The sequence below is a fragment of the Oncorhynchus mykiss genome, chromosome 28 (genome assembly GCF_013265735.2).
Source record: "Oncorhynchus mykiss isolate Arlee chromosome 28, USDA_OmykA_1.1, whole genome shotgun sequence".
In the NCBI taxonomy this organism is placed as follows: domain Eukaryota; kingdom Metazoa; phylum Chordata; class Actinopteri; order Salmoniformes; family Salmonidae; genus Oncorhynchus; species Oncorhynchus mykiss.
In genome coordinates this window covers 31,122,375-31,150,340 of record NC_048592.1, presented here as the reverse complement: position 1 = coordinate 31,150,340, position 27,966 = coordinate 31,122,375, and the positions used below count along the sequence as shown (strand labels likewise).

Below are 27,966 nucleotides of genomic sequence, written 5' to 3'. Positions count from 1 at the left end.
ACTTGGCAAGGTTTCCTGGAAGAATATAAAACACTGGAGGAATAAGTGTATCAATGGCAGCAGTACACACTGACTAAGTCTATGCCTGAAGTTTGTTTCCACTAAAGCAATTTTTGATTCTATTGAGTTAGTACTTTTATTTCCCCAGGATGTACTGGAGGTTGATGCCTCTTATCTGGCTCTCTTTACAGGATGTACTGGAGGTTGATGCCTCTTTATCTGGCTCTCTGCAGCTTGTTTAGTTGCTGTGCTCTTTATACACACCTCTCTCCTGACTGTATATTCGCAGAGTGCAGGACATTCCCTGCATACCAGCCCAATGTGGTCTCGCACTGTTCACTCGGTAGAACATGCCGGAACGGTTCTCGCTGCCGACTCTTCTGGAATGTGATTAATGTTTTTAGAGTCAATTGCAAACCGTCATCCACACACACACACACACACACACACACACACACACACACACACACACACACACACACACACACACACAATACACCCACCTCTCAGCCCGCACTGCACCCCTCATTCTCCCTGCAATATGCCCACCTCTATCCCGCACCCCTCCCTTCCTCCCGTCCTCTTTGCAATTATCCTTTCATCTTTCCCAGCATGCAGGGACTTGCAGCAATTGAACAGAGAAGCCTTATTAGGTTGATATTTTATTTATTTTACCAGCAGTGATTTATCAAAGCCTGCAGTGTGGTACAGTGGCTGGGTGGACTATGGAGTCTCCCCGGTGGCTATGGAGTCTCCCCGGTGGCTATGGAGTCTCCCCGGTGGCTATGGAGTCTCCCCGGTGGCTATGGAGTCTCTCCGGTGGCTATGGAGTCTCCCCGGTGGCTATGGAGTCTCCCCGGTGGCTATGGAGTCTCCCCGGTGGCTATGGAGTCTCCCCGGTGGCTATGGAGTCTCCCCGGTGGCTATGGAGTCTCCCCGGTGGCTATGGAGTCTCCCCGGTGGCTGGGGAGGTGGACTATGGAGTCTCCCCGGTGGCTGGGGAGGTGGACTATGGAGTCTCCCCGGTGGCTGGGGAGGTGGACTATGGAGTCTCCCCGGTGGCTGGGGAGGTGGACTATGGAGTCTCCCCGGTGGCTGGGGAGGTGGACTATGGAGTCTCCCCGGTGGCTGGGGAGGTGGACTATGGAGTCTCCCCGGTGGCTGGGGAGGTGGACTATGGAGTCTCCCCGGTGGCTGGGGAGGTGGACTATGGAGTCTCCCCGGTGGCTGGGGAGGTGGACTATGGAGTCTCCCCGGTGGCTGGGGAGGTGGACTATGTCTGACCCCATGTTATGAGTTCTCCCGTTACATTTCCGTCTGATTTTTAGTGGCTATGTTGAGTTGAAAGAACATGTTAAATTATCTGAACCCAACCATTTAACAATTCTGCTGAATTATAAGAAAGTAATGTCCATGATCATTTATATTGATTGTGAGCCTTATGTTAATGCTGTATGCTATTGATTTATATTTCTATTTATGTTGATGATCAAGTTGATCATGATGGTGGGGATGATAAGGATTTTGATAATGATCCAGTTGATGGTGTGTCCTCCAGGGTGATCTTTGCCCTGGGCTTGTGCATGACCTTCATCAACATCCCGGTGGAGTGGTTCTCTGTGGGCTTCAACTGGACCTGGATGCTGCTGTTCGGGGACATCCGGCAGGGCATCTTCTACGCCATGCTGCTCTCCTTCTGGATCATCTTCTGTGGAGAGCACCTCATGGTCTGTCTCTTCACCTTCTCACCGACTTGATATCCATTGAGCCAGTGACTTGGTATCCATTGAGCCAGTGACTTGGTATCCATTGAGCCAGTGACTTGGTATCCATTGAGCCAGTGACTTGGTATCCATTGAGCCAGTGACTTGGTATCCATTGAGCCAGTGACTTGGTATCCATTGACCCAAATCTTTAGCACGGAAGCTCCCCGTTGTAGCGTGGTTGACATTTAAAAGGTAATTTCCAATTGAGCTGACATGTGTAGCGTTTACCGTGAATGCAGTCTACGCGAAAGTGGTAACATTGCCTTTCAAATTAAATCAATTGTATTTATTAAACCCATTTTTTCATTAGCAGATGTCACAAAGTGCTTATACAGAAACCCAGCCTAAAACCGCAAACATCAAGCAATGCTGATCTAGAAGCACGCACGGTATCTAGGGAAAAAACTCCCTAGGAAGAAACCTAGAGAGGACCAGGCTCTGAGAGGTAGCCAGTCCTCTTCTGGCTGTGCTGGTAGAGATTACAGTATAAGAGTACATGGCCATTAAGGCCAGATCATTCTTCAATATGTTCAACTGGTCATAGATGACCATCAGGGTCAAATACACTGACCAAAAATATAAAGTAAAGTGCTGGTTTCATGATCTGAAATAAAAGATCCCAGAAATGTTCCATATGCACAAAAAGCTTATTTCTCGCAAATGTTGTGCAGAAATTTGTTTACATCCCTGTTAGTGAGCCTTTCTACTTTAAGACAATCCATTCACCTGACATGTGTGGCATATCAAGAAGCTGATTAAACTGCATGATCATTACACAGGTGTGCCTTGTGCTGGGGGCAATAAAAGTCCACTCTAAAATGTGCAGTTTTGTCACTAAAGACAATGCCACAGGTGTCTCAAGTTTTGAGGGAGGGTGCAATTGGCATGCTGACTGGAGGATTGTCCACCAGAGCTGTTGCCAGAGAATTGAATATGAATTTCTCTACCATAATTAATCAATTAAACTGATTTATGAAGCCCTTTTTACATCAGAAAGCCGCCTCCAATTTCATTTTTAGAGAATTTGGCATTACGTCCAACCGGCCTCACAACTGCAGACCATGTGCATGGCGCCGTGTGGGCGAGCGGTTTGAATTAGTATCCATGGACTTAGTATGACTTTGTATCCATAGTCCTAAAACCTTTTTATGCTGCTTAATGTCTTGCTATGTTAAATAAAGGTTATAGAAGGAAAGGTCTGTCATGGTATTGTGCCCTTTGTGGTATACACCAAATTAGAATGGTTAGCTGTATGGCCATTGTAGATTTGTTTCATTTGCATACATACATAGTGTCTTCACAAAGTATTCATACCCCTTGACTTATTCAAAATGTTGTTACAGCCTGAATTTATTGAAAATAAAATACAGATATTCATTTACAATTTACATAAGTTTTCACACCCCTGAGTCAATACTTTGTAGAAGTTTGTTGGCAGTGATTACAGCTGTGAGTCATTCTGGGTAAGTCTCTCAGAGTGATTACAGCTGTGAGTCATTCTGGGTAAGTCTCTCAGAGTGATTACAGCTGTGAGTCATTCTGGGTAAGTCTCTCAGAGTGATTACAGCTGTGAGTCATTCTGGGTAAGTCTCTCAGTGATTACAGCTGTAAGTCTAAGAGTGATTACAGCTGTGAGTCATTCTGGGTAAGTCTCTCAGAGTGATTACAGCTTTGAGTCATTCTGGGTAAGTCTCTGAGTGATTACAGCTGTGGGTCATTCTGGGTAAGTCTCTCAGAGTGATTACAGCTGTGAGTCATTCTGGGTAAGTCGAAGAGCTTTGCACATCTGGACTTTGCAACATTTGCCCGTTTTTATTATTATCAAAATTCTTCAAGCTCTGTCAAGTTGGTTGTTGATCATCACTAGACTATTTTCAGGTCTTGCCATAGATTTTCAGGTAGATTAAAGTCAAAACTGTAGCTCGGCCACTTAGGAACATCCACTGTCTTCTTGGTAAGTAACTCCAGTGTAGATTTAGCCTTGTTATAGGTTATTGTTCTGCTGAAAGGTGAATTCGTCTCCCAGTGTCTGTTAGAAAGCAGACTGAACCAGGTTTTCCTCCAGGATTTTGCCTGTGCCTAGCTTCATTCCATTTCTTTTTATCCTGGCAAATTCCCCAGTCCTGAAAGATTACAAGCACCGACAACATGAGTCAGCCACCATGCTTGAAATATTGGAAGTGGTACTCCGTAATGTGTTGTACTGGATTTGCGCCAACACTTTGTATTCAGGACATATAGTGAATTGCTGTGACACATTTTTTTACAGTTTTACTTTAGTGTCTTGTTGCAAACAGGATGCATGTTTTGGAATATTGACCTTTTTTTGCAGGCTTCCTTCTTTTAACTGTCAATCAGGTTAGTATTGTGGAGTAATTACTATGTTGTTGATCCAGCCTCTGTTTTCTCCAGTCACAGCCATTCAACTATGTAACTGTAAAGTCACCATTGGCATCATGGTGGAATCCTTGAACAGGTTCCTTCCTCTCCGGCAACTGAGTTAGGAAGGAGGTCGATCTTTGTAGTGACTAGGTGTATTGATAAACCATCAAAAGTGTAATTAATAACTTCACTATGCTCAAAGGGATATTCAATGTCTACATTTGCTTTGCCTCATCTACCAATAGGTGCCATTCTTTGTGAGGCATTGGAAAATCTCCCTGGTCTTTGTGGTTGAATCTGTGTTTTGAATTTCACTGCTCAACTGAGGGACCTTACAGATATTTGTGTGTGTGGGTACAGAGATGAGGTAGTTATTCAAAAATCATGTTCAACGCTATTATTGCACACTTATTATGTGACTTGTTAAGCCATAACAAAGGTGTTGAATACTTATTGACTCAAGTCATTTCGGCTTTACATTTTTGATTAATTTGTAAAAAAAATATATATTCTAAAACCATAATTCCACTTTGACATTATGGGGGGTTGTGTGTGTAGGCCAGTGACAATCTAAAATGAATTAATTTTAAATTCAGGCTGTAACACAACAAAATGTGGGAAAAGTCCAGGGGTGTGAATCCTTTCTGAAGGTGTTGTAGATGCAGGGTTTAGTTTAGACCAGGATACTGCTGTTTTCTAACCCTTTTATTATTCCATCCCTCTTGTATTTCTGTTCTTTGTCCCACCTTTTATCATTACCCTCAGGACCAGATGGAGAGGAACCATTTCTCAATCTACTGGAAGCAGGTGGGACCCATTGTCTTCGGCTCCTTCTGCCTGTTTATCTTCGACATGTGTGAGAGGTGAGGCTGAAACACACACACACACACTTCCTTTGTCACACTGTCAAAATAAAACTTGTTTAGAAGTTACCACCACCGCAGGGACCATTTCTGAAACATTTTTTTCCCACCAGGGGAGTCCAGTTGAAGAACCCTTTCTACAGTATTTGGGCTTCCGACGTGGGGACTGAGTTGGCTGTATTCTTTAGATTAATATGATTACTCCTTACCTTAAAAAGTTGACGGACCAAGGGAGAGTAAACTAGGGATGAAGTCTTGTAAGTCTGAAAATAATGTGTCCATGTTATTGTACTGTATATTCCAATTTCATCTCCCAATGTTTCCTAGTATTAGTTTTTCTCTGATCTCTCATTTCATTGCAACATAGGACCAGATTGTATATCAATATTTGACAGAGACATACTAACATTAATCAGAGCACTTCTCCATCAGTCACAGGCTGTCCCTGAGGTCCTCTCCACTGTTCTGTGCTGCAGTGAGGAATAATTCAGTGTTGCTGGCAGTGCCTGCTCCTGCCTTGGGCCATCTCTCTACTGGGTCTTCCCTCTGCCTGCTCTCTCTCTCTCTCTCTCTGTCTGTCTCTCTGTCTCTCTGTCTCTCTGTCTCTCTGTCTCTCTGTCTCTCTGTCTCTCTGTCTCTCTCTGTCTCTCTGTCTCTCTCTGTCTCTCTCTGTCTCTCTCTGTCTCTCTCTGTCTCTCTCTGTCTCTCTCTGTCTCTCTCTGTGTCTCTCTCTGTGTCTCTCTGTGTCTCTCTGTGTCTCTCTGTGTCTCTCTGTGTCTCTCTGTGTCTCTCTGTGTCTCTCTCTGTCTCTCTCTGTCTGTGTGGGTGTCGAGGAGAGCTGCAGTGGGGAACCCACAGGCTTAGGTGATGCACGATTCATCAGTATAACCCCCCCCCCCCCCCTATCAATCTAGTGGCAGCAAGAGTCTCTTGGTTCGTCTCTCGCTCTCCTTCACTCTTGCTTTCTCCCTCTAGAATTCCCTCTTTCTCTCTCTCTCCTTCTCTTTCTTGCTCACTCTCCAGTCTAGTGGGAGAAAAAAGACCTGTGAAAAGACGGCAATCTCTATCAAGCCTAGAAGTAGACCATGGCATATTCACTAGCTTTTAGAACCTTTCAGCCAAAGAGGTTTCCATTTTTTATATTTAAGTGTTCCTAGAAGTAAGCTTGCCATGGGTTTCTAAATGTACGCTGAGCTGAGACTGGGGGTTCATATGTAAAGTAAGGGCAGCGGTTCCTGAATGGTGCTTCAGTTACGGTTGTTCCTATTTATCCGTAACAGTTGGAGTCTAGCCCTTTTCAGTTTGTTGAGTAATATTGTAACTATTTATTAAGCTATGCTTTTTTAGCATCACCATGCTAGTTCCCTCCTTGACTGAGGTTGATAACAGATGGCGTTCATCATTGTGGCGGGGATCTGTGCCTGTCTCTACTTCCTCTTCCTGTGCTTCATGGTGTTCCAAGTGTTCCGCAACATCAGTGGGAAGAGGTCCTCCCTGCCCGCCATGTCCAAGGCCAGACGCCTGCACTATGAGGTCTGTGTGTGTATTTGAGTATACATTTGTGCACCTAAAATTGTGTTTTTCATACAGTACCAGTCAAAAGTTTGGACACACCTACTCATTCAATTGTTTTTCTTTATTTTTTACTATTTTCTACATTATAGAATAATAGTGAAGACATCAAAACTATGAAGTAACACATGGAATCATGTAGTATGCTTGTCCAACAGTCTTGAAGGAGTTCCCACATGCAGAGTAGTTGTTGGCTGCTTTTCCTTCACTCTGTGGTCCAACACATTCCAAACGATCTCAATTGGGTTGAGGTCGGGTGATTGTGGAGGTCAGGTCATCTGATGCAGCTATCCTCCTTGGACAAATAGCCCTTATACAGCCTGGAGGTGTTTTGGGTCATTGTCCTGTTGAAAAACAAATGATAGTCCCACTAAGCGCAAGCCAGATGGGATGGTGTATCGCTGCAGAATGCTGTGGTAGCCATGCTGGTTAAGTGTGCCTTGAATTTGAAATAAATCACTGACAGTGTCACCAGCAAAGCATCGCCACACCTCCTCCTCCATGCTTCACGGTGGGAACCACACATGCAGAGAGCATCTGTTCACCTACTCTGGGTCTCACAAAGACACGGTGGTTGGAACCAAAAATCAAAAAATTTGGACTCCTCAGACCAAAGGACAGATTTCCACCGGTCTAATGTCCATTGCTCGTGTTTCTTGGCCCAAGAAAGTCTCTTCTTCTTATTGGTGTCCTTTTGTTGTGGTTTCTTTGCAGCAATTTGACTATGAAGGCCTGATTCATGCAGTCTCCTGAGGAAACAGTTGATGTTGAAAAGTGTCTGTTACTTGAACCTGAAGCATATATTTGGGCTGCAATTTCTGAGGCGGTTAACTAATGAACTTATCCTCTGCAGCAGAGGTACCTCTGTGTTCCTTTTCTGTGGCGGTCCTCATAAGAGCCAGTTTCTTCCTCTCTCGGGATCATCTTCATGGATAGTAATAGTAACTGTAATTTTCCTCTCTCAGGGCCTTATCTTCCGGTTCAAGTTCCTCATGTTGGTCACTCTTACCTGCGCTGCAATGACTGTCATCTTCTTCATCATCAGTCAGGTGAGTCATGTCTGTGTGTTTGACTGCAGGGGTATCCCAGAATCCTCTGGAGAGGATTAGGTATTTAAGCATGTTCATTAGGGCACTCCGTAGCTAAATGTTTTTCACTGGAAAAATGAAAACAAGTGTTTCTTATTGGACATGGTTTTGTAGTGTTTTTGCTTACATTTCGTACCTATTGAACACAACCCATATTGTCTAGGTGAATGAGGGCCACTGGCACTGGGGAGACTACACGGTGCAGGTGAACAGTGCCTTCTTCACGGGAATCTACGGCATGTGGAACCTCTACGTGTTCGCCATCATGTTCCTGTATGCTCCCTCACACAAACGCTACGGAGACGAGCAGTCCAGCGGTGAGTCCAACTAACAGCTGCCTCTAATGGTCAACCGTGTCAGTAGGTCAAAAAGGAGATCAAATTTTATTGAAGTGTTTCATAATAGTCTTGATATACTTTACTGTACAGAAAAATAATAACACAACAGTGTCTCTTGTGACGGTTAAGGTCAGATATCTTGAAAAATATCTTACATTTTTATGTTGATATGTTATCTTACATTTCAAAATTCTAAATTTATCTTAAAATAAGTTGACCAATGACTTTAGATAATTTAGCTTGGTAAGCAAAACATATTTTAAAAAACACATCACTCGATGTCAGATATTTAGGCTTGCTTAGATTTCCCTTTTTGCATTGCAGTTTCAACAGACAAAGTAATAAAGTATACTGCCTTACTTGAATCAGAAGGAACGAAATGACAGGAAAATTGGATCTACAAAAGATGTTCAGGAGAAAAAAGTTCAATGAAAGCCGTCTTAAAAAGTTAACACATTGCGGTGGATTCAGACAAAAAATATGTCCAAGTTTTGGACTATTTAAAATGCTTTTCAACAGAAATGGTTTTCTTATTGACTTCAGGTTCAGGTAGCCGCTCCCCAGGGCCGGTTCCAGACATAAGCGACATAAATGTTCACTTAGGAGCCCCTGGCCCCAAAAAATATGCCTTCAGAAAGTATTCGTACCCCTGGACTTATTCCACATTTTGTTGTTAGTCTGATTTCAAAAAGTAGATTTTTTTTTTCTCTCTCACCCGTCTACACACAATACCCCATAATGATAGTGAAAACAACATGTTAGAAATTTGTGAACATTTATAAAACATGAAATACAGGAAGATCTAATTTACATAAATATTCACACCCTTTGAGCCAATATATGTTAGATTCACATTTAGCAGCAGTTACATCTGTGATTCTTTCTGGGTTAGTCTAAGAGCTTTGCACACCAGGATTGTATAATATTTGCCCATTTATTATTTTCTAAATTCTTCAAGCTCTGTCAAGTTGGTTGTTGATCATTGCTAGACAACCATGTTCAAGTCTTGCCATAGATTTTCAAGGAGATTAAAGTCAACTGTAACTAGGCCACTCAGGAACATTCTCTGTCGTCTTGGTAAGCAACTCCAGTGTAGATTTGGCCTTGTGTTTTAGGTTATTATCCTGCTGAAAGGTGAATTCATCTCCCCAATGTCTGGTGGAAAGCAGGCAACCATGTTTTCCTCTAGGATTTTGCCTGAGCTTATTTTAATTTTTTTATTTCACCTTTATTTAACCAGGTAGGCCAGTTGAGAACAAGTTCTCATTTACAACTGCGACCTGGCCAAGATATAGCAAAGCAGTGCGACCAAAAACAACAACAGAGTTACACATAAATACACATAGTCAATAACACAATAGAAAAATCTATGTACAGTGTGTGCAAATGTAGAAGATTAGGGAGGTAAGGCAATAAATAGGCAGTTAAAGGTTTAGCTCCATTCCATAAAAATGTTTATCCTGAAAAACTCCCCAGTTGTTAACGATTAGAAGTATACCCATAACATGATGCAGCCACGACTGTTCTTCAAAATGTGGAGGGTGGTGCTCCATATTGTGGTGTATTGGATTTTCCCCAAACATAACACGTTGTATTCAGGTCAAAAAGTTAATTGCTTTGCCATATTTTTTGCAGTATTAATTTAGTTCCTTTTTGCAAACAGGATGCATGTTTTGGAAAAAGTAATATTCTGTACAGGCTTCCTTATTTTCACTCTTGTCAATTAGGTTAGTATTGTTGAGTAACTACAATGTTGTTGACCCATCCTCAGTTTTCTCCTATCACAGCCATTAAACACTGTTTTAAAGTCACTATTGGCCTCATGATGAAATCCCTGAGCGGTTTCCTTCCTCTCTGGCAACTGAGTTAGGCAGGACGACTGTATATTTGTAGTGAATGGGTGTATTGATACACCATCTAAAGTGTAATTAATAATGTCACCATGCTCAAAGGGATATTAAATGTCTGCTTTTTGAATTTATACCCATCTACCAATAGGTGCCATTCTTTGCGAGGCATCGAAAACCTCCCTGGTCTTTGTGGTTGAATCTGTGTTTGAAATTCACTGCTCAACTGAGGAACCTTACAGATAATTGTAAGTGTGGGGTACAGAGATGAGGTAGTCATTTAAAAATAACGTTAAACACTATTATTGCACACAGAGTGAGTCAATGCAACTTATTATGTGACTTGTCAAGCACATTTTTACTCCTGAACTTATTTAGACTTGCCATAACAAAGGGATTAAATACTTATTGACTCAAGACATTTCAGCTATTGATTTTTAATGTATTTTTTTACATTTCAAATGCATCATTCCACTTTGACGACATGGGGTATTGTGTGTAGACCAGTAACAAAATATCTCAATTTAATCCATTTTAAATTCCGACTGTTATAACAAAATGTGGAAAAAGTCTAGGGGTGTGAATACTTTCTGAAGGCACTGTTTATATTTTTTGGGGGGGAACTCAGTCATGTTCTCAACCTAGTATTGAGAGTAAGAATAGTAGAGTCCATCAGGTGCGATTTTGAAATTTGGTTGTGCCTCAGCAGTTTTGTTCTCTGTCAGTCACTCAATTAGCTATGTCAGCTAACAATTTTTAGATTGCCAGCTATCTAAACTTCTAGTATTCATGGCCAAATACCGACCGGGGACCCTGACCTCCAGGGGCCCCAATGGATTTTGTTAGTACTTCTCACTCGGATATTAAGATGAAATAAGTCATGACAAAATATGTAGAATTGCAGGGAATTTGTTTTAAAAATGTATCTCCACTCCATGGCAAAATGTGTACAATAGCAGGAAATTTGCTTTAAAATGACACATTTTTCACCACTGTCAAGATGGGGGACACTAAAATGTTGTGAGGTAAGGGACCCGCCCAACCAAATTTTGCTAAGGGCCCCCGAAAGGCTGCAGCTGGCCAGGCTCCTCCCTGTTTCAGTTTTGTTTTCTTCCATTTGGTGCCTAATGAGCACAAAGCAGATGACCCAGATGTACTGCTGTCTGTTTACTATACTGACGTGTGTTGGTCTCTGTGCAGGAGACGCAGGAGCCAGTGGCGAGGACATCCAGCTGACCACCACCATCACCCACGTGGACGGACCCACCGAGATCTACAAGATGACGGGCAAGGAGGCCCAAGAGTAGCGCCCCCCCCCCCCCCTTGACATCAAACCACCTACAAACACACCTCCCTCAAACCTGGACGGTGCTTCATTTAGCCCTGTTACCCATGTGCCCCACATTGTCCCAGAAGTTCAAAAGCAACTTTATCTGTAGCCCTTTAGTCCTTTCATTTCATTGCAGACATGGGGCTAGATTGTATATTCATTTTTGACATTTGACATAGTCTGTTAACTCTGTTTGTAATGTTGGTGTTGAACAACTGTACTCTTATGAAGTCCAGGTTGTGAAAATCTGATTTGCGATGGAGTGGAAGGATGTAGAACAGCATCTGTTGGTCATGAGGTAGTTGGGGAGGGAACAAAACACTCCAGGTAGATGTTGTCTTCACAATTCTAGGATCAGCATACCATTCCTCAAATCCTAAACCAACCCATTAGGGGTAAAGTGCAAATCTGAAATTAGATCAGTGTCCAGTGGCAACGGCATCCAACTACAGGAAAAACATTGTGGGCTTTCAAGGCACTATATTGTGGCCTAACTGGTTGCCTCACTGAAGACAACATTACTTGGTTCTTTAGAGAGAACTACATTTGGATGACTGCTGTTTTTGGCACTCCGCCTCTGCAGTTTTAGATTGAAACAACCAGTAGGACAAATAAGTGTATGTCAATGGTACAAGGTCCAAGATGACCACTTTCTGAAGATCTGTCAAAAGAAAGCATATCTCTGCAAGTTGTCAGTAATATCTTTGTCTTTTTTGTCACTTCTGTCCGCACTCACGTTCAGCTGTACACATCCATGGAACTTTCTAGAGACTACTGTGTTCTCTTGTCTATCACTCTCCCAAGTGGGGGGATAATACCTTTTTGTATTGTGGGGGAAAAAAATGACAAACCACAGGGCCGTTTTGGGAAACGCCAAGTTCATTATGTTACGATGTAGATATATATATTTTATAAAGTGCTTATTTTCAACTGTATGAAAGATTTGCATATGCTGTATCACTGTCTGTTGGCAAAAATAATAATAATTGAGATTCGAAGATGACTATGACGTGGTAGTGTAGTAGTTTTGTGCTTTTTATGCTAAATTAAATAAAATGTTTACTTTATGCCTAGTTTTGGAATATTTTCAAAGTATATTCACAAGTTGTTGTAGGGAATTTCCTTGTGGTCTAAGAAAAATGCAACTTAACTAGCATTTCTATTGTAGGCTAATTGTTTTATGTGCTTACTGTTATCCAGGCTGTATCACATCTGGCTGTGATTGGGAGTCCCATATGGCAACGCACAATTGGCCAAGCGTCGTCTGGGTTTGGCCGGGGTAGGCCGTCATTGTAAATAAGAATTTGTTCTTAACTGACTTGCCTAGTTATATAAAGGTTCAATAACATGTAAAAAAAACAAATTAGATGGTACTGAACTAATTTGCAAAGAAATGGCAAGTTTACTGAACATTTTTCTGTTCCTAAATAAATGGAAATCATTCCTCTTTTGCTTGCCGGAGTTAATCTTCTCCCGTAGCAGCTCTGTGAGACTGAAGAAGGGAAAAAAACATCTTCAACTTCTGTGTTGACAATGTGTTGCTACAATATTAGAGTACTTAAATTCACGTAGAACGGAGTGACTAGTAATGCTTACAGGCTTCTTGTCCTTTCCTCAGTCCCCTCAGTGCTCCATCGAAGCAGCTAGTTCCTCCAGCCTACTTCCTGCCTGTAGCCGTGGACAGGCTGGTAGAGGACAGTTCTTTCTCTGATTCCTTGGTCTCCCGTTCAAGGAGCATAGTGTTTCCACCGGTGGTCAGCACCTCATAACTGATGGGCTGCTGCTGTGGGGCCTCAGCCAGTACCATGCCCTTCACAGGGTCCACAGAGCTCACTGACTGCTGTCTGTGGGAGATGATGGTGTTTTCTCTGTGTTGGAGAGGTTCAGAAAATATCAGTCGACTGCAGTTACAGCACTTACTGCAGTTTCAAAACTGCAATCTTTGATTTTTTTTCTAAGGGTGTGACTGAAACAGGAACCAAATTCGCCATTCAGGTATACAGTGGATATGTACAAATGAATGTTATTTGAGTCTCTCTCGCACTAACTGCAGTTAATACGCCACTCTGACTTCAATCTTTTTTTGAAAGGGCATCTTTGGTCCCGTTTGCATGGGTCAAACAAAAGCACCCTAATGATTGGTTGACAATCGAGCCTCCCACAATTGTATATATATATTTTTTTAACCTTTATTTAACTAGGCAAGTAGGTTAACATTCTTATGTACAATGATGGCCTACCCCGGCCGTCACTAAGGCCAATTGTGCGCCACCCTATGGGACTCCAAATTACGGTCAGTTGTGATACAGCCTGGAATGCAGGCAAGTTGAAGCTGGTAAGGTGCAAGTGCATAAAATTGCAGCGATACTTCATGACCTTTGATCACATGGTTGTTGCAAAGTTCATGCAGCCTACATGTAGGTGCAAATCGGACAGTTTTTTTTATGCCCATAATGGCTCAGACTTTGAAAGGCAGTGACCATTTTGACAAAAGTAATATGCTCGAACGAGCCCATTGCCTTTGGAAGGTAAGTTGAAACCACTCAATATCGCCATCTGCCGGCCTTTGGGCTAATAGGAAGTATAGCCTAGTACAGGGCCCCCCACGCGAGTGGGTTTATTTGGCCCCCCAAGTGTGTTAGTTGTTTGACATAATAGACTAAAAAAAACATCAGGAAATCAGCTCCAAGAGATTTTAATTTAAGAAATATGTTTGCAAGTATTCCCACTCATAATAGAGATAAACGTGGTCGTATGATGTAATCAGGGTTTGAAATGATTGTTTTAGTCAAACATATATGTTTGGTCTTCTTGCGGTCAATTTGCCGTCTACAAATGTTCCTGTAATTATGTTCCGGCGCCCCGCCAAATCCGCTCAAGAAAAAATCGACCCGCGGATGCCTAGTACATATTGTATTGAAACGCTTTGCACAGAAAGAGGGCGCCTGGGAGGCACCAATAAATACAGGAGCAGAGACTGCAAAACAACAAATTCTCAAAACACCCGCTAGTGTTCCCACTGTTCTGTGACTTCACTTCTCTATCCGGCTGCGATCGTTAGTTTTCGTCACGAAGCGGACGAGGGAGTGTAGCCTAGTCATACGGGCAAGTAGGTGGAGAAAATAAAATAATCAACGATATTTACGATAAGCGACAGCCAACACCGTGAGAAAGTGAAAGTGGCACCAGTTGGCAGTCCCAAAGACCGTCGGTTGATCTGCTTTTCATAGCTTTCAACTGTTATTGAGTGAGGTCTCCTCCTAGTTGGTGACGGATACAGTAGGCGACACGGGGAGACCAGCTTGTATTGCCCTCGCCAGGTAAGTGTGTCGTGTCAGTGTTCCTAGGAAGTCAAGGGTTAATCAATAGGCCTATAAAACACATTCCCTGTTTTAGCTCTTCAAAAAACGTTCAGAAAGATAACTTGCCATTACAATGTATTTATTTGTAGGATACTCCAGTGGCACCCAGATAGATAACATAAAATATTGACATTGTTACCAATTTTGCTTACATTGGGACAGAACCTGTCACATTAGTAGAGCGCGTAACATAAGTGCATTTTGTAGTTATTACCGTGATAATTGTATGTATGCTATGCCTTTGGGTGTCGACGGTAATCGCCCTTCTGACCAAGAATGAATTGTAATACGCCTATTGTGAAACAGCTGAAGCACAGCGTACAGTGCCAGTATTTCCATTCGTGTAGGCTACTTATCGTCAGGCCTTCCAGAGACTGGTCGACTTGTTCGTGCAACAAGTCATAGGCTACCTGTTCACATCAATCCTTCTCCCCTTCTCCATACATCTAGATGTGACAGGCCAAGCACACACATTGGGCTCGAGGAGTGTGCAATTTTTTTTAATACCACCTTTAATGGGAACCTAACAGAATAAAATATATCCACATGCATGCAGTAGATAATCAAATATGGCAATACTGTAGTAAACCAGTTACAAAGTGAGGATGTTCTATTGCTACTATTTCAATGAGAAGTCTAGCAACCATTAGGCTACACTGCATATGACAGCACAATGGCCGGATTCCACATTTTTATCCCGATAGAAGAAAGTGTATGATTGCATGTTCTTGGCTCCTGAAGGTCAGCTTGACCCACCTGTGTCTTCAACTCTGTCCAATGTGTAACTTATTGTAGCCAGTGGCACCTACTGGCTGCTATGAGATGAGGTGTACGATTTGCATAAATACCTGAAGTGAAACGTTCAGGGAAAGAGAGTGTTGGTTCCACCCGGGAGCGCAAGGAACAGTGCACATTTCCTGTTCACTCCATGGGAGTATCTCAAATGGTTTTGCTCGCCTCCTCTCCTCTGTCCTCTCCACCTTTTGAAAAATGTCAAAGGTAATCAAGGACATGAGTCGAGGAAAGGAAACGTGGAAACAACCCATTGGTTGAATCAACGTTGTTTCCACATAATTGCAATAACATTACGTTGAACCAACATTGAATAGAAGTTGAATTGACGTCTGTGCCCAGTGGGAAATGACTTATATGAAATGAGAACCACCTCCACTTGCGTGTCATCAGGCAAATGGAGTTTACAGGTGTGGAATCCCAAAATATATGTGTAAAGTGGTAACACGAATGAAGCTAGTTGTGCAAGACATTTTATCGACAAAAAGACAAGTAGCGTATCATTGTTAAATGTTTGCATTCTTTTCTCCTTTGGGAAAACAACAGCTCAACAGCTGATTCAAAGGGGGTCTTGCGGATTGTTAAACCCTTCTGCCTAGACGCTGCGAGGATACTCTCGCGCATCCTCTGCCGAAGTAGGTTTTCGAGGAGGGGAGCAGACTCCTTCGTTCGCATACAAACACATTTACTCTTCTCGACCACTTATTGGTTTCCGGGTCACGGAGGAGAGGAGGACGGAGAAGTCGAAGTCTAAAGTTTATTGAACTTTTGTGACGTGTTCGACGCAGTTGGAGGGAAGTGTTCAGTGCTGTTGGGAGAAGCGGCTTTGACAGCGAGTTATGGTTGTGGAGGTCAGGAAAGAGCATGGCTTGCCAACTTCAAAGTGAGCTTGGGAGAAGCCTTTCACTGCTCTGACTATATTATTGAGTTTCTTACATTAGGTAGGCAGGGTTTGGTATTTTGTTTAGTCTGGTATTTCAGGCAAAATATTTGGGGATGCATTGGCGGGCTGACTATTTATTTTAAATGTTTGTTTGTCTACAGTACCTGTTTATTTGGTCACCACTTTCCTAGATACCGCCACATCTGACTTTACTTAGGAGGGAACTATTTAGTCAGAGAGCAGAAGCAAGTCTTATTCATCCACGTGTGTGTTTTGTATGCTAATTATTAAGTGTTTTATCTAAATAAGAGTGTTTCATCATGAGTGTGCTGTCTTACAAAGAGTGTGAATACTTGTGATTATTTCTTGCCCTGCTGCGAACTCATTGTGTGTCTTCTAAGAAATAGCCCCAGCCAGTGTGTGTCCTTCTGTGTGGTGTATTGTGACTCACAATTTTATGAACTTTTGTATTGCTCTGCGATTGTTAATAAACCGTGGCTCTTTGGAACTCTGTTTGTCATTTATTTAGCAGACCTGTGCTTAACATGTCGCGAGGACCTCCTCGTAGTACAGTTTACATTGTGATCATCAACTAGAGCGCTGACTGAGAGAGTGATGATGCAGCCGAATTACGACCAGCCAGGGAGGCCCAGCCAGGGAGGCCAGCCAGGGAGACCCAACCAAGGAGGCCCAGCTAGGGAGGCCCAGCCAGGGAGGCTCTAGGCCAAGGCGTTTATACACAGACAATAAGCCGCCCTGTGTTCTGTCTCCCCATCACAGAGTCAACACAGGCAAGGCATTGATTAGACCAACTCATTAGTACCCTTATTTTCTCTCATCAAAGCCTCACTCTACTACGCCCATTAAAATGAAAGGCAGTCTTGTCAAACTGCGTGGTTTTGTCATAAGGCTCCCCGGCCTGTTTCTTGGCATATTGGTACAGTTACCGTTAAAACAAAACATTACTATACATTACTATATGAATTGCCATTGTAATAATTTCCGGTAACTTACAATTTCATCTTTTTATGATGACATACACTATCAGTTTTAGTTCTAGCTTTTATTTTGAAACTTTACATTTACATTTTAGTTATTTAGCAGACTCTCTCAAATAAAATTTTATTGGTCACATACACATGGTTAGCAGATGTTATGCTAGTGTAGCGAAATGCTTGTGCTTTTAGTTCCAACAGTGCAGCAACATCTAACATGTAATCTAACAATTCCACAACAACTACCTAATACACACAAATCTAAAGGGATGGAATAAGAATATATATATAAATATATGGATGAGCAATGACAGAGCGGCATATGCAAGATGCAATAGATGGTATAAAATACGGTATATACATATGAGATGAGTGATGCAAGAAATGTAAACATTATTAAAGTGGCATTATTAAAGTGACTAGTGATTAATTTATTAAAGTGGCCAATGATTTCAAGTCTGTATGTAGGTAGCAGTCTCTCTGTTAGTCTGTTTAACAGTCTGATGGCCTTGAGATAGAAGCTGTTTTTCAGTCTCTCAGTCCCAGCTTTGATGCACCTGTACTGACCTCACCTTTTGGATGGTAGTGGGGTGAACAGGCAGTAGCTCGGGTGGTTGTTGTCCTTGATGATCTTTTTGTTCTTCCTGTGACATCGGGTGCTGTAGCTGTCCTGGAGGGCAGGTAGTTTGCCCCCGGTGATGCGTTGTGCAGACCGCACCACCCTCTGGAGAGCCTTGCGGTTGTGGGCAGTGCAGTTGCCGTACCAGGCGGTGATACATCCTGACAGGATGCTCTCAAATGTGCATCTATAAAAATTTGTGAGGGTTTTAGGTGACAAGCCACATTTCTTCAGCCTCCTGAGGTTGACGAGGCGCTGTTGCGTTTTTTTCACCACACTGTCTGTGTGGGTGGACCATTTTAGTTTGTCCGTGACGTGTATGCCGAGGAACTTATAACATTCCACATTCTCCACGGCTGTTCCGTCGATGTGGAAAGGGGGGTGCTCCCTCTGCTGTTTCCTGAAGTCCACGATTATATCATTTGTTTTGTTGACGTTGAGTGCGAGGTTATTTAACTGACACCACACTCCGAGGGCCCTCACCTCTTCCCTGTAGGCTGTTTCGTCGTTGTTGGTGATCAACAGAGATACTCTTAATGATCGGCTATGAAAAGCCAACTGACATTTACTCCTGAGGGGTGCTGACTTGTTGCACCCTTGACAACTACTGTGAATATTATTATTTCACCATGCTGGTAATTTATGAACATTTGAACGTCTTGGCCATGTTCTGTTATAAGGGAGTTTTTCCTAGCCACCGTGCTTCTACACCTGCATTGCTTGCTGTTTGGGGTTTTAGGCTGGGTTTCTGTACAGCACTTTGAGATATCAGCTGATGTAAGAAGGGCTGTATAAATACATTTGATTTGATTTGATCAAGCCCACTACTGTTGTTTCATCTGCAAACTTGATGATTGAATTGGATGTGTGCATGGCCACACAGTCATGGGTGAACAGAGAGTACAGGAGGGTGCTGAGCACGCACCCTTGTGGGGCCCCAGTGTTGAGGATCAGCGAAGTGGAGATGTTGTTTTCTACCTTCACCACCTGGGGGAGGCCCGTCAGGAATCCAGAGTGACTAACAGTTAGTGCATTCATCTTAACATGATGTTTCATTTGGAAACTATTAGTAGTTGAAACTGTAGTAGTTTCAATTTAGACTATTCCTTCTGTCTTCCTTCCTCCCTTTTTGGGCCGATATAATAATAAGAAATCATGGGAAGCTGTACATTCTTGACAGCAATAAACCCACAGGGTACTCACACAGTTTGACTTTTGATCCAACTTGTAATGATTTCAGAAGCAAGTGTCTTCTTTGAAAGAGAAGGCTGCAGAACTTGCTCGGTAGCCGTGGCTACAGTCTTGAATAAACTCAGGTTTGTATATGAGGAAGGAAGAGCTTAGACGCAATGCAATCTTTGCTTGTGAGTTTCTGTGTGTTCTACTTGTGAGGTTTCAAGTCATTCTTGTTGATACAGTTTAATACCAACTGTCTTGCCAGTGATTAAAATATGTGCGAACACACACACACACACACACACACACGTGCACACACACGTGCACACACACAGTCACTCACTTCCTCTGTTTCCTCTAGTCCATGTTTATGTGGGTGATTGAATAACCTTCTCAGTAATGAACTCAGAGGATATGACTGCTCACTCCACATTGATCAACTGGTGTCCCCAAGACAATATCATAATACACTAATACACTAATACAACAAAGAACATAATTGTTGACATAATGTGGAAATTAGCTCTTTGTCATCGCACACAAATTGCATTGACAAAACAGTGCAACATCAATAACACTTTGTTATCTCCACTAGTCTAAAATGAGGTCTGACTTGAGTTTAAAAATGAATCCGCAAAACAATCCCAATAAATCAGAAAATAGAGTATAACTGTGTATGAATCATTTGACAGTGTAGTTTGCTAGTAAATACCTGGTAATTTCTGTACTTAAAATAAAGTGCTACTAAACAAAAATGACTTTAGTAGTGCCGGCAAATCCAGAATCATGTTTTGTCCTGTTGTTTGTGGTGGTTGGTTCAGCCGTATGTTAAGGGAAGTTTGTCCACTTGACCCATGTAAAGTGTTGGTCCCATGTTTCATGAGCTGAAATAAAAGACCCCAGAAATGTTCAATACACACAAAAAGCTTATTTCTCTCAAATTTTGTGCAGAAAATTTGTTTACGTGTTACTGTTATTGAGCATTTCTCCTTTGCCAAGGTAATTAATCCACTTAACAGGGTTGGCATATCAAGAATCTGATTAAACAGCATTATCATTACACAGGTGCACCTTGTGCTGGGGACAATAAAAGGCCACTCAAAAATGTGCAGATTAATCACACAACAGGAATGTTCACCAGAACTGTTGTCAGATAATTGAATGTTCATCCTTCTACCATAAGCAGCCTCTAAAGTCATTTTAGAGAATTTGGCAGTACATTCAACCGACCTCACAACCGCAGACAATGTGTATGGCATTGTTAGGGTCAGCGGTTTGCTGATGTCAACATTGTGAACAGAGTGCCCATGGTGGCAGGGGGGTTATGGTATGGGCAGGCATAAGCTACGGACAACAAACACGATTGCATTTTATCTATTGGCAATTTAAATGCACAAAAATAATGTGACGAGATCCTGAGGCCCAATGTGAGGCCCATTTATTTTTAAAGGTATCTGTGACCAACAGATGCATATCTGTATTCCCAGTCATGTGCAATCCATAGATTAGGACCTAATGAATTTATTGCAATTAGTTGATTTCCTCATATTAACTGTAACTTGTTAAAATCTTTGAAATTGTTGCACGTTGCATTTATATTTTTGTTCAGTATCGATTAACCAACAAGAGTGTTGACATTACCGATGTACAGTAGCCACACCCAAAACTGATGATTCAGCGATAGGTTGATGAATTTATGCTTTTAATTGTATAACTGGAAAAAACAATGCACAAGATTGGGTTATGACAACCTTAGTGCCCTGGGAGTTGATTCTTTAAAAATATATATATATATTTTACCTTTATTTAACTAGGCAAGTCAGTTAAGAACAAATTCTTATTTTCAATGACGGCCTAGGAACAGTGGGTTAACTGCCTGTTCAGGGGCAGAACGACAGAGCACCTTGTCAGCTCGGGGGTTTGAACTTGCAACCCTCTAGTTACTAGTCCAACGCTCTAACCACTAGGCTACCCTGCTGACCCGTTCTTCTTAGACCCCTATACAACTTTTTTTTATAAAGAACTAGATATTACTTCACAGGAAATGACATATAATAGATAAACATCTCTGCCTCTCTGCTTTCCTGCACAAAGTGTGTCTGTTAGGACCTATATTTTAATCTGATTTGAATGGGGATCAAACGTGTGCTTCAATAATTTAATGGTTGTCGTAGCAACTATCTGAGATGGAAGCGGACTTCCACCTAATTTGTGTAGTCATAAACTCTGGCGGTGTATAACATGTTGTGTCTCGTCCTTACAAGCCCTGTGTGACACACTAGTGTAAAGTCTTCCTTTCCTCAATCAGCTACACGGTGAAAACTCTGTTTTGGTCATGCATCCTGGAAGCTCATTCAATCTCTTTGTTGTACTGCTGTAGTGAAAAAAAACTTCCATTCAGATGAAGTGGAGAGGATTGTGGATAAGATAGATAGATAGATAGATAGATAGATAGTCATTGTATTCTTGAGGAGTCCATCAAGTGGTTTAACCACCCTACAGATCCTCATTCTCTCTCAAGTTATCGAGGGTCAATCTCCAAACATTTCCAGATTTTCAGATCAACCTTAAAACATTCCTAGATTTCCCCATATGACAAGCAGAATTCCAACTAAAATCCCCTTCAAAAGGAATTCTAAGATGTCCATTAGTAAGGGGGATGGCAGGAAGAGGATGGATGAGAAGACAACAAAGAAGGGAGGGATATGACAATGGTTTATTTTTGGATGCAGGCAGCCTTGTGCCACATGCCGTCGTCGTGACCACGTGAGTTGTTACCATGTAGAAGCTGTCATATGCAGAGACCTCTTCAGTGGACGAGCTTTGTCTTCCACCTGGTGCTCTCTCTCTGTCTCTCTCTTTCGCACGCATGCACGCACACACACACTTGTATTCTTATGGTGAAGCAATTGTTTTCTCATGAATTTACACATGCACTGATGCACACCTAGCTGATATAATTGAATTTAAGTCAGTTTATGGGAAGCTCAAATCCAGCCCTAGGCACTCATAGCCTGGCCTTTTGAATCCATCCCAGTGAGGTTAGCAGCTGTTGATACTGAGGGTGATGCCAATGATAACTGATTGCTTGTCCAAACCCAGGGAGGATGTAAATCATACTCTCTTAGAAAAAAAGTTGCTTTTTCAGCTGTCCCCATAGAATAACCCTTTTAAGAACCACTTTTGGTTGCCAGTAGAACCCTTTTGGTTTCAGGTAGAACCCTTTTGGGTTCCAGGTAGAACACTTTTTACAGATGGTTTTACCTGGAACTAAAAGTGTTCTACCAGAAATCAAAAAGGGTTCTCTAGCCGAATAACTTTTGGAACCATTTTTTTCTAGGAGTGTTATAATACAGTACTACAGTTATTCATTTGAGCTATTTTGTTACAGCAGGAAAATAATCCTACAGCAACAAGAAATGTGAATCATAATGTGGATTATAATTAATGTAAAGTTTTGTAGAAGTTGTAACAGTTTTACTTAGGGCAAATTAAGTCTGGAAATTACAAACTTTAGAAGCCTTTTTAAAACTCAATTACACTACATGTTTGCACTTCCTGTTATGCAGGAACATTCTCTGCAACAAAAGTGATCAAATTAAAAGCCTACATACAGTGGGGCAAAAAAGTATTTAGTCAGCCACCTATTGTGCAAGTTTTCCCACTTAAAAATATGAGAGAGGACTGTAATTTTCATCATAGGTACACTTCAACTATGACAGACAAAATGAGAAACAAAATCCAGAAAATCACATTGTAGGATTTTTTATGAATTTATTTGCAAATTATGGTGGAAAATAAGTATTTGGTCACCTACAAACAAGCAAGATTTCTGGCTCTCACAGACCTTCTTTAAGAGGCTCCTCTGTCCTCCACTCGTTACCTATATTAATGGCACCTGTTTAAACTTGTTATCAGTATAAAAGACACCTGTCCACAACCTCAAACAGTCACACTCCAAACTCCACTATGGCCAAGACCAAAGAGCTGTCAAAGGACACCAGAAACAAAATTGTAGACCTGCACCAGGCTGGGAAGACTGAATCTGCAATAGGTAAGCATCTTGGTTTGAAGAAATCAACTGTGGGAGCAATTATTAGGAAATGGAAGACATACAAGACCACTGATAATCTCCCTCAATCTAGGGCTCCATGCAAGATCTCACCCCCTGTGGGGTCAAAATGATTACAAGAACGGTGAGCAAAAATCCCAGAACCACACGGGGGGACCTAGTGAATGACCTGCAGAGAGCTGGGACCAAAGTAACAAAGCTTACCATCAGTAACACACTACGCCGCCAGGGACTCAAATCCTGCAGTGCCAGACGTGTCCCCCTGCTTAAGCCCGTACATGTCCAGGCCCGTCTGAAGTTTGCTAGAGAGCATTTGGATGATCCAGAAGAAGATTGGGAGAATGTCATATGGTCAGATAAAACCAAAATATAACCTTTTGGTAAAAACTCAACTCGTCGTGTTTGGAGGACAAAGAATGCTGAGTTGCATCCAAATAACACCATATCTACTGTGAAGCATGGGGGTGGAAACATCATGCTTTGGGGCTGTTTTTCTGTAAAGGGACCAGGACGACTGATCCGTGTAAAGGAAAGAATGAATGGGGCCATGTATTGTGAGATTTTGAGTGAAAACCTCCTTCCATCAGCAAGGGCATTGAAGATGAAACATGGCTGGGTCTTTCAGCATGACAATGATCCCAAACACACCGCCCGGCAACGAAGGAGTGGCTTCGTAAGAAGCATTTCAAGGTCCTGGAGTGGCCTAGCCAGTCTCCAGATCTCAACCCCATAGAAAATCTTTGGAGGGAGTTGAAAGTCCGTGTTGCCCAGCAACAGCCCCAAAACATCACTGCTCTAGAGGAGATCTGCATGGAGGAATGGGCCAAAATACCAGCAACAGTGTGTGAAAAACTTGTGAAGACTTACAGAAAACGTTTGACCTCTGTCATTGCCAACAAAGGGTATATAACAAAGTATTGAGAAACTTTTGTTATTGACCAAATACTACAATGTGATTTTCTATTTTTTTTTTCTCATTTTGTCTGTCATAGTTGAAGTGTACCTATGATGAAAATTACAGGCCTCTCTCATCTTTTTAAGTGGGAGAACTTGCACAATTGGTGGCTGACTAAATACCTTTTTGCCCCACTGTATATATTGAACTGCTGTTGCTCACTTCGTTAGCCTATAGATTTAGATATTCAATTAAAAGATTCAGTAAGCACTGAAAACACAGCCAAGCTGACCTATCCATTTAGAAAGTCAAAGTGGTTAATGTGGGCATAACAGCATTATCTCTGACACCAGACATGTTGTGGTATTGTTAGATGACTAGTAGTAGCTGAGAGTGGAGAGGATGGCTGTTTGACATTATATAGTACAATAAGTAAATTGACTGTAAGCTATGTATGGCAGTGTTTCTATAGTAGTGCTTTGGAATCACTGAGGCTGATACAGTGAATCCAATCCCAAACCAGGGAGCTCAGGAAGTGTGATGTTTATTCCCTAAACCAGTCTGGGGGTGGGATAAAATATTGCTTTTTAATTTGAGGCTCCTGTCGTAACTGTTGAGTCTCTCCTCAGATGAGCGGCTCAGGCTAATGTCAAGCTAACGTTAACTTCCGTTGTTGATATGAAGCTCTGGCCTCGGCCACTCTGTTCTAATGCTTTGTCTTCGTGTCGGAAGACTAGGGCCGGGATTCAATCCAAGACACGTTAGAGAGTAGCGCATTGCTCTTGACTTTTACAGGTAATTTACGTTTGAGCTGAAATTTAGCGTTTACCGTTAATGCGATCTCCACGAACTTCCGGGCCGCAAATCCTGGCCCAGTAGTACTAGTAATTGTTTGAATCAAAGACATGCAGTGAACAAATGTAATGTACTGTATGTGTGTTAAGCTAAGTATATTAAATGTGTGTGCAATACAACGTGTTACTCATTGTATTAAATTACGTAAAGAGCCACTGCCTTTAAAAAGCAAACAATCCCTTTGAAAATGGCCTATGTGGCATTGATATGTGTCAGAAACATTTATTCGAGTCAAAATTGTCTACAAAGTGTAAATAGGATCATTTTTGTCATGAAGTCAGTCTCATCCAAAACGGAGTTTTGAACATCCGTGCGTCACAATGGGTAAATGAAGGTTGGGTTTTGATTTGACGATGTCCATTTGCCCACTAACCTGGGGTAAACAGCTGCGGGGATTGCTCTTAATACAATGGCATATACAGTGAGGAAGTTTATATGAAACAGCATTTTCTTTCTTTTTTTTTTGACAAATATCATTAACCAAACGTGGAATCGGTCAGGAAACACACCACCAAGACTGAAATCGAGTGCCAATCGGCGTGTTCAGTGGCTCTTTAATATGTTGGAAATTAGATACCAAAAACAGATTGATGCTTACTATTATTAACTATAGTCATAATTTATGAAAATGCAGAGAACACGTTTGTGTGTAGGCTACTGTACGTGCACAGAGCTCAGAGCCCCCCCCCCCCCCAAAAAAAATAAAGAAGAATCCTATATTCTGCTGTCCCCTGCTGCTGATAAGGTGGGAATGCAGGCATTATCACAACTTGGATTTTCCTGTTGAAACCAAACATCTGAAAACATTGGATAGAAAAAAACATACTATATGGCAGAAATTCCTATCAGAGGGCTAGCTAGGGGTTATTTATGTCTCTGTCAGTTAGCTAGGTTGCTAGGGGTTGTTTCCGTCGCTGTGCTCCTCATGGAAAAGCTGTATTTTTGCTGTGGAATTTTGTTGCTCAAACTTTTCTTATATTTGTTGTGGCTGTACTGTTAGATTATACAAGAATGTCTCGGATTATAAAATAATGTTTCGTTGCCATGGTTTTGTCAGTGACATTTCCATCCCTGTTTACATCCCTCGAAAGGGCCACTTACTCAAAGTTATTAATTCCTTAAACATTGTCCTGACATGAAATTAACAGGAGAAACATAGGTAATAATGAAATGACAATTTTCTTAAAATGACCTGAAATTGGCGCACGATTGTTGGCATGGCATATGGAAGAAAAAAAATAAGAAAAAGGCTCAAATAAATAGCAATTCCTCTTTATGGACGCTAGGTGGCGCACTAGACTACATTCCCAGCTCTCACATTGTCTTTCCTCAGGCGGTCTAAAACTTTCCTGAGCCAGAGCATACACTTGTATCCTGCATTTAATGGGCTACTTACAAACAGTGACATATCCAAATATTGAAATACATACATCACTCTGATATTGTGCGTATGTGAGGGTTTGCCACTTTGGCAGAGCAGTGTCTTCTCATATTGCAGTATGTATTGTGCTACATGTGGTTTAAAGAATGTAAATATACTTCAGTCGCAACCTTAGACTAAATACTGAAGTAAATACTTGAATGAGCAAAAGTTTCCAACACCCCCATTCCTGAAACAAAGCTGCTTTGTTTGGTAGAGGACAAAGTTAGGGTAATGTGTGTTAGCTAGTACAATGCACTCGGTCAGTAGGGTAATAGGGTCCTCGCTTGCAGGCGCAATTATAGTTCTGCATTAGCTACAGATTGAAGGAGAACTTTCCTGCAATGAAACTTGTAGTGTATTTGAGGTTTTAAAAGGTTTCTGAAGTCTGTAATGTACACTTTGACATTTCAGACCTGTTAAATAAAGGTTAAATAAAAAATAAAATAATCCTTTACGAAAAATGTATCATCCCCTACAAAAATGTCCTTCAATTATAATCCACATAATAATTCAAATTTCCTGTTGCTGCAGGATTATTTTCCTGCTGTAGAAAACTGGCTCAAATTAAAATACTACATCTGTAATGACTTAGATGGGAAGAGATGCATTGTGGAATTCCTTAACCCCACATCACGTCTTAATATTGAGATAGGGACGAGGGGCCTTACTATAAGGTCCAGGTGTCCTGACAATGACCCCCCCCCCCCCGCCCCTTTTCTGCCAGCTTGGCTTTGCCAGGTGGGCTAACTACAACCTTTAGTGAGTAGACTTATCCACAGCCCATTGATATTGTTTTCTCTTCTGTTGTATATCTCCTGTGTGTGTGTGTGTGTGTGTGTGTGCGTGCGTGTATTAAAACAACAGTTGGGTCGCTGAGGTAAAGTTACCCTGTCTGTGTCTAGCGGGTTGCCTGGCCCCATTGAAGTATCCTCTAACAGCTCCACAGAGTGTGTGGAGTGTTTATAGTGTCATACGTGTGTGTGTTTTTTTTGCAGAGGATTCCCCAAGCTCCTAGAGATATGCTTCTCGCTTATTGATCCCACTATGCTGTCAACATCTTTGATAACAGCTCTGTGGGTTGCCTGGGGACCAAATGGCAATTCGTTTACTCTAATAACTGATGTGTACATTGAACAGTAGGCCAATAGCTTTGTGGTTTGCTTGAGAAAACACTGGCAGGTTTTGTTGTCTATTTTAGAACTATATCATATTGCCAATGATAACGTTCACGTGAAATGTGTTAGGCTTCTGTAATTTTCCATAAAACTCCTGTCAGGGCAATACAGGAAGACACACCTTTCATAAAGACGCCAACTCTCTCTTACCTGAACCAATATTAATATTGACCCTGACCTATACTCTACAGCATTTCATAACCATACTGCACTTATATGGGTTATTTCCCCTGGCCTAAGGAGAGGAGGCTCCACCAGCCCACGTCAACTTCCTGCCGGACGGGTGAAGGGGAAAGTCTAAGCGGAATCCTTGGGATGTCCCAACTCTGACAGCACATCAAATTTGAAATGGTTAAGGTTAGGGTTGAGGTTGAGGTTAGAGTACGGGTTAAGGTTAGGGTTATGGTTGAGGTTACAGTAAGGTTAGAGTAAGGTTAGGGTTAAGGTTATGGTTATGGTTGAGGTTAGGGTTAAGGTTATGGTTAAGTTTAAGGTTAGGGTTAAGGTTATGGTTGAGGTTAGAGTAAGGGTTA

The 27,966-nt window shown here is 41.8% G+C and overlaps 2 protein-coding genes across 2 annotated transcripts in view; both read left to right on the top strand.

Moving 5' to 3' along the window:
- Positions 1-12,255, top strand: part of LOC110508941 (protein wntless homolog) — a 31,209-nt gene extending 18,954 nt beyond the window's left edge. Inside the window, exons 6-12 of the mRNA XM_036966586.1 lie at positions 1,559-1,727; positions 4,914-5,011; positions 5,125-5,188; positions 6,401-6,544; positions 7,549-7,632; positions 7,835-7,988; positions 11,057-12,255. Of these exons, the coding sequence (XP_036822481.1) occupies positions 1,559-1,727; positions 4,914-5,011; positions 5,125-5,188; positions 6,401-6,544; positions 7,549-7,632; positions 7,835-7,988; positions 11,057-11,163 (820 nt within the window). The 3' untranslated portion in view covers positions 11,164-12,255. The remainder of the gene's footprint in view (positions 1-1,558; positions 1,728-4,913; positions 5,012-5,124; positions 5,189-6,400; positions 6,545-7,548; positions 7,633-7,834; positions 7,989-11,056) is intronic.
- Positions 12,256-14,173: 1,918 nt separating this feature from the next.
- Positions 14,174-27,966, top strand: part of LOC110508940 (guanine nucleotide-binding protein G(I)/G(S)/G(O) subunit gamma-12) — a 51,853-nt gene continuing 38,060 nt past the window's right edge. The window contains exon 1 of the mRNA XM_021589863.2: positions 14,174-14,506. The gene's annotated coding sequence lies outside the window, so the exon portion shown is untranslated. The remainder of the gene's footprint in view (positions 14,507-27,966) is intronic.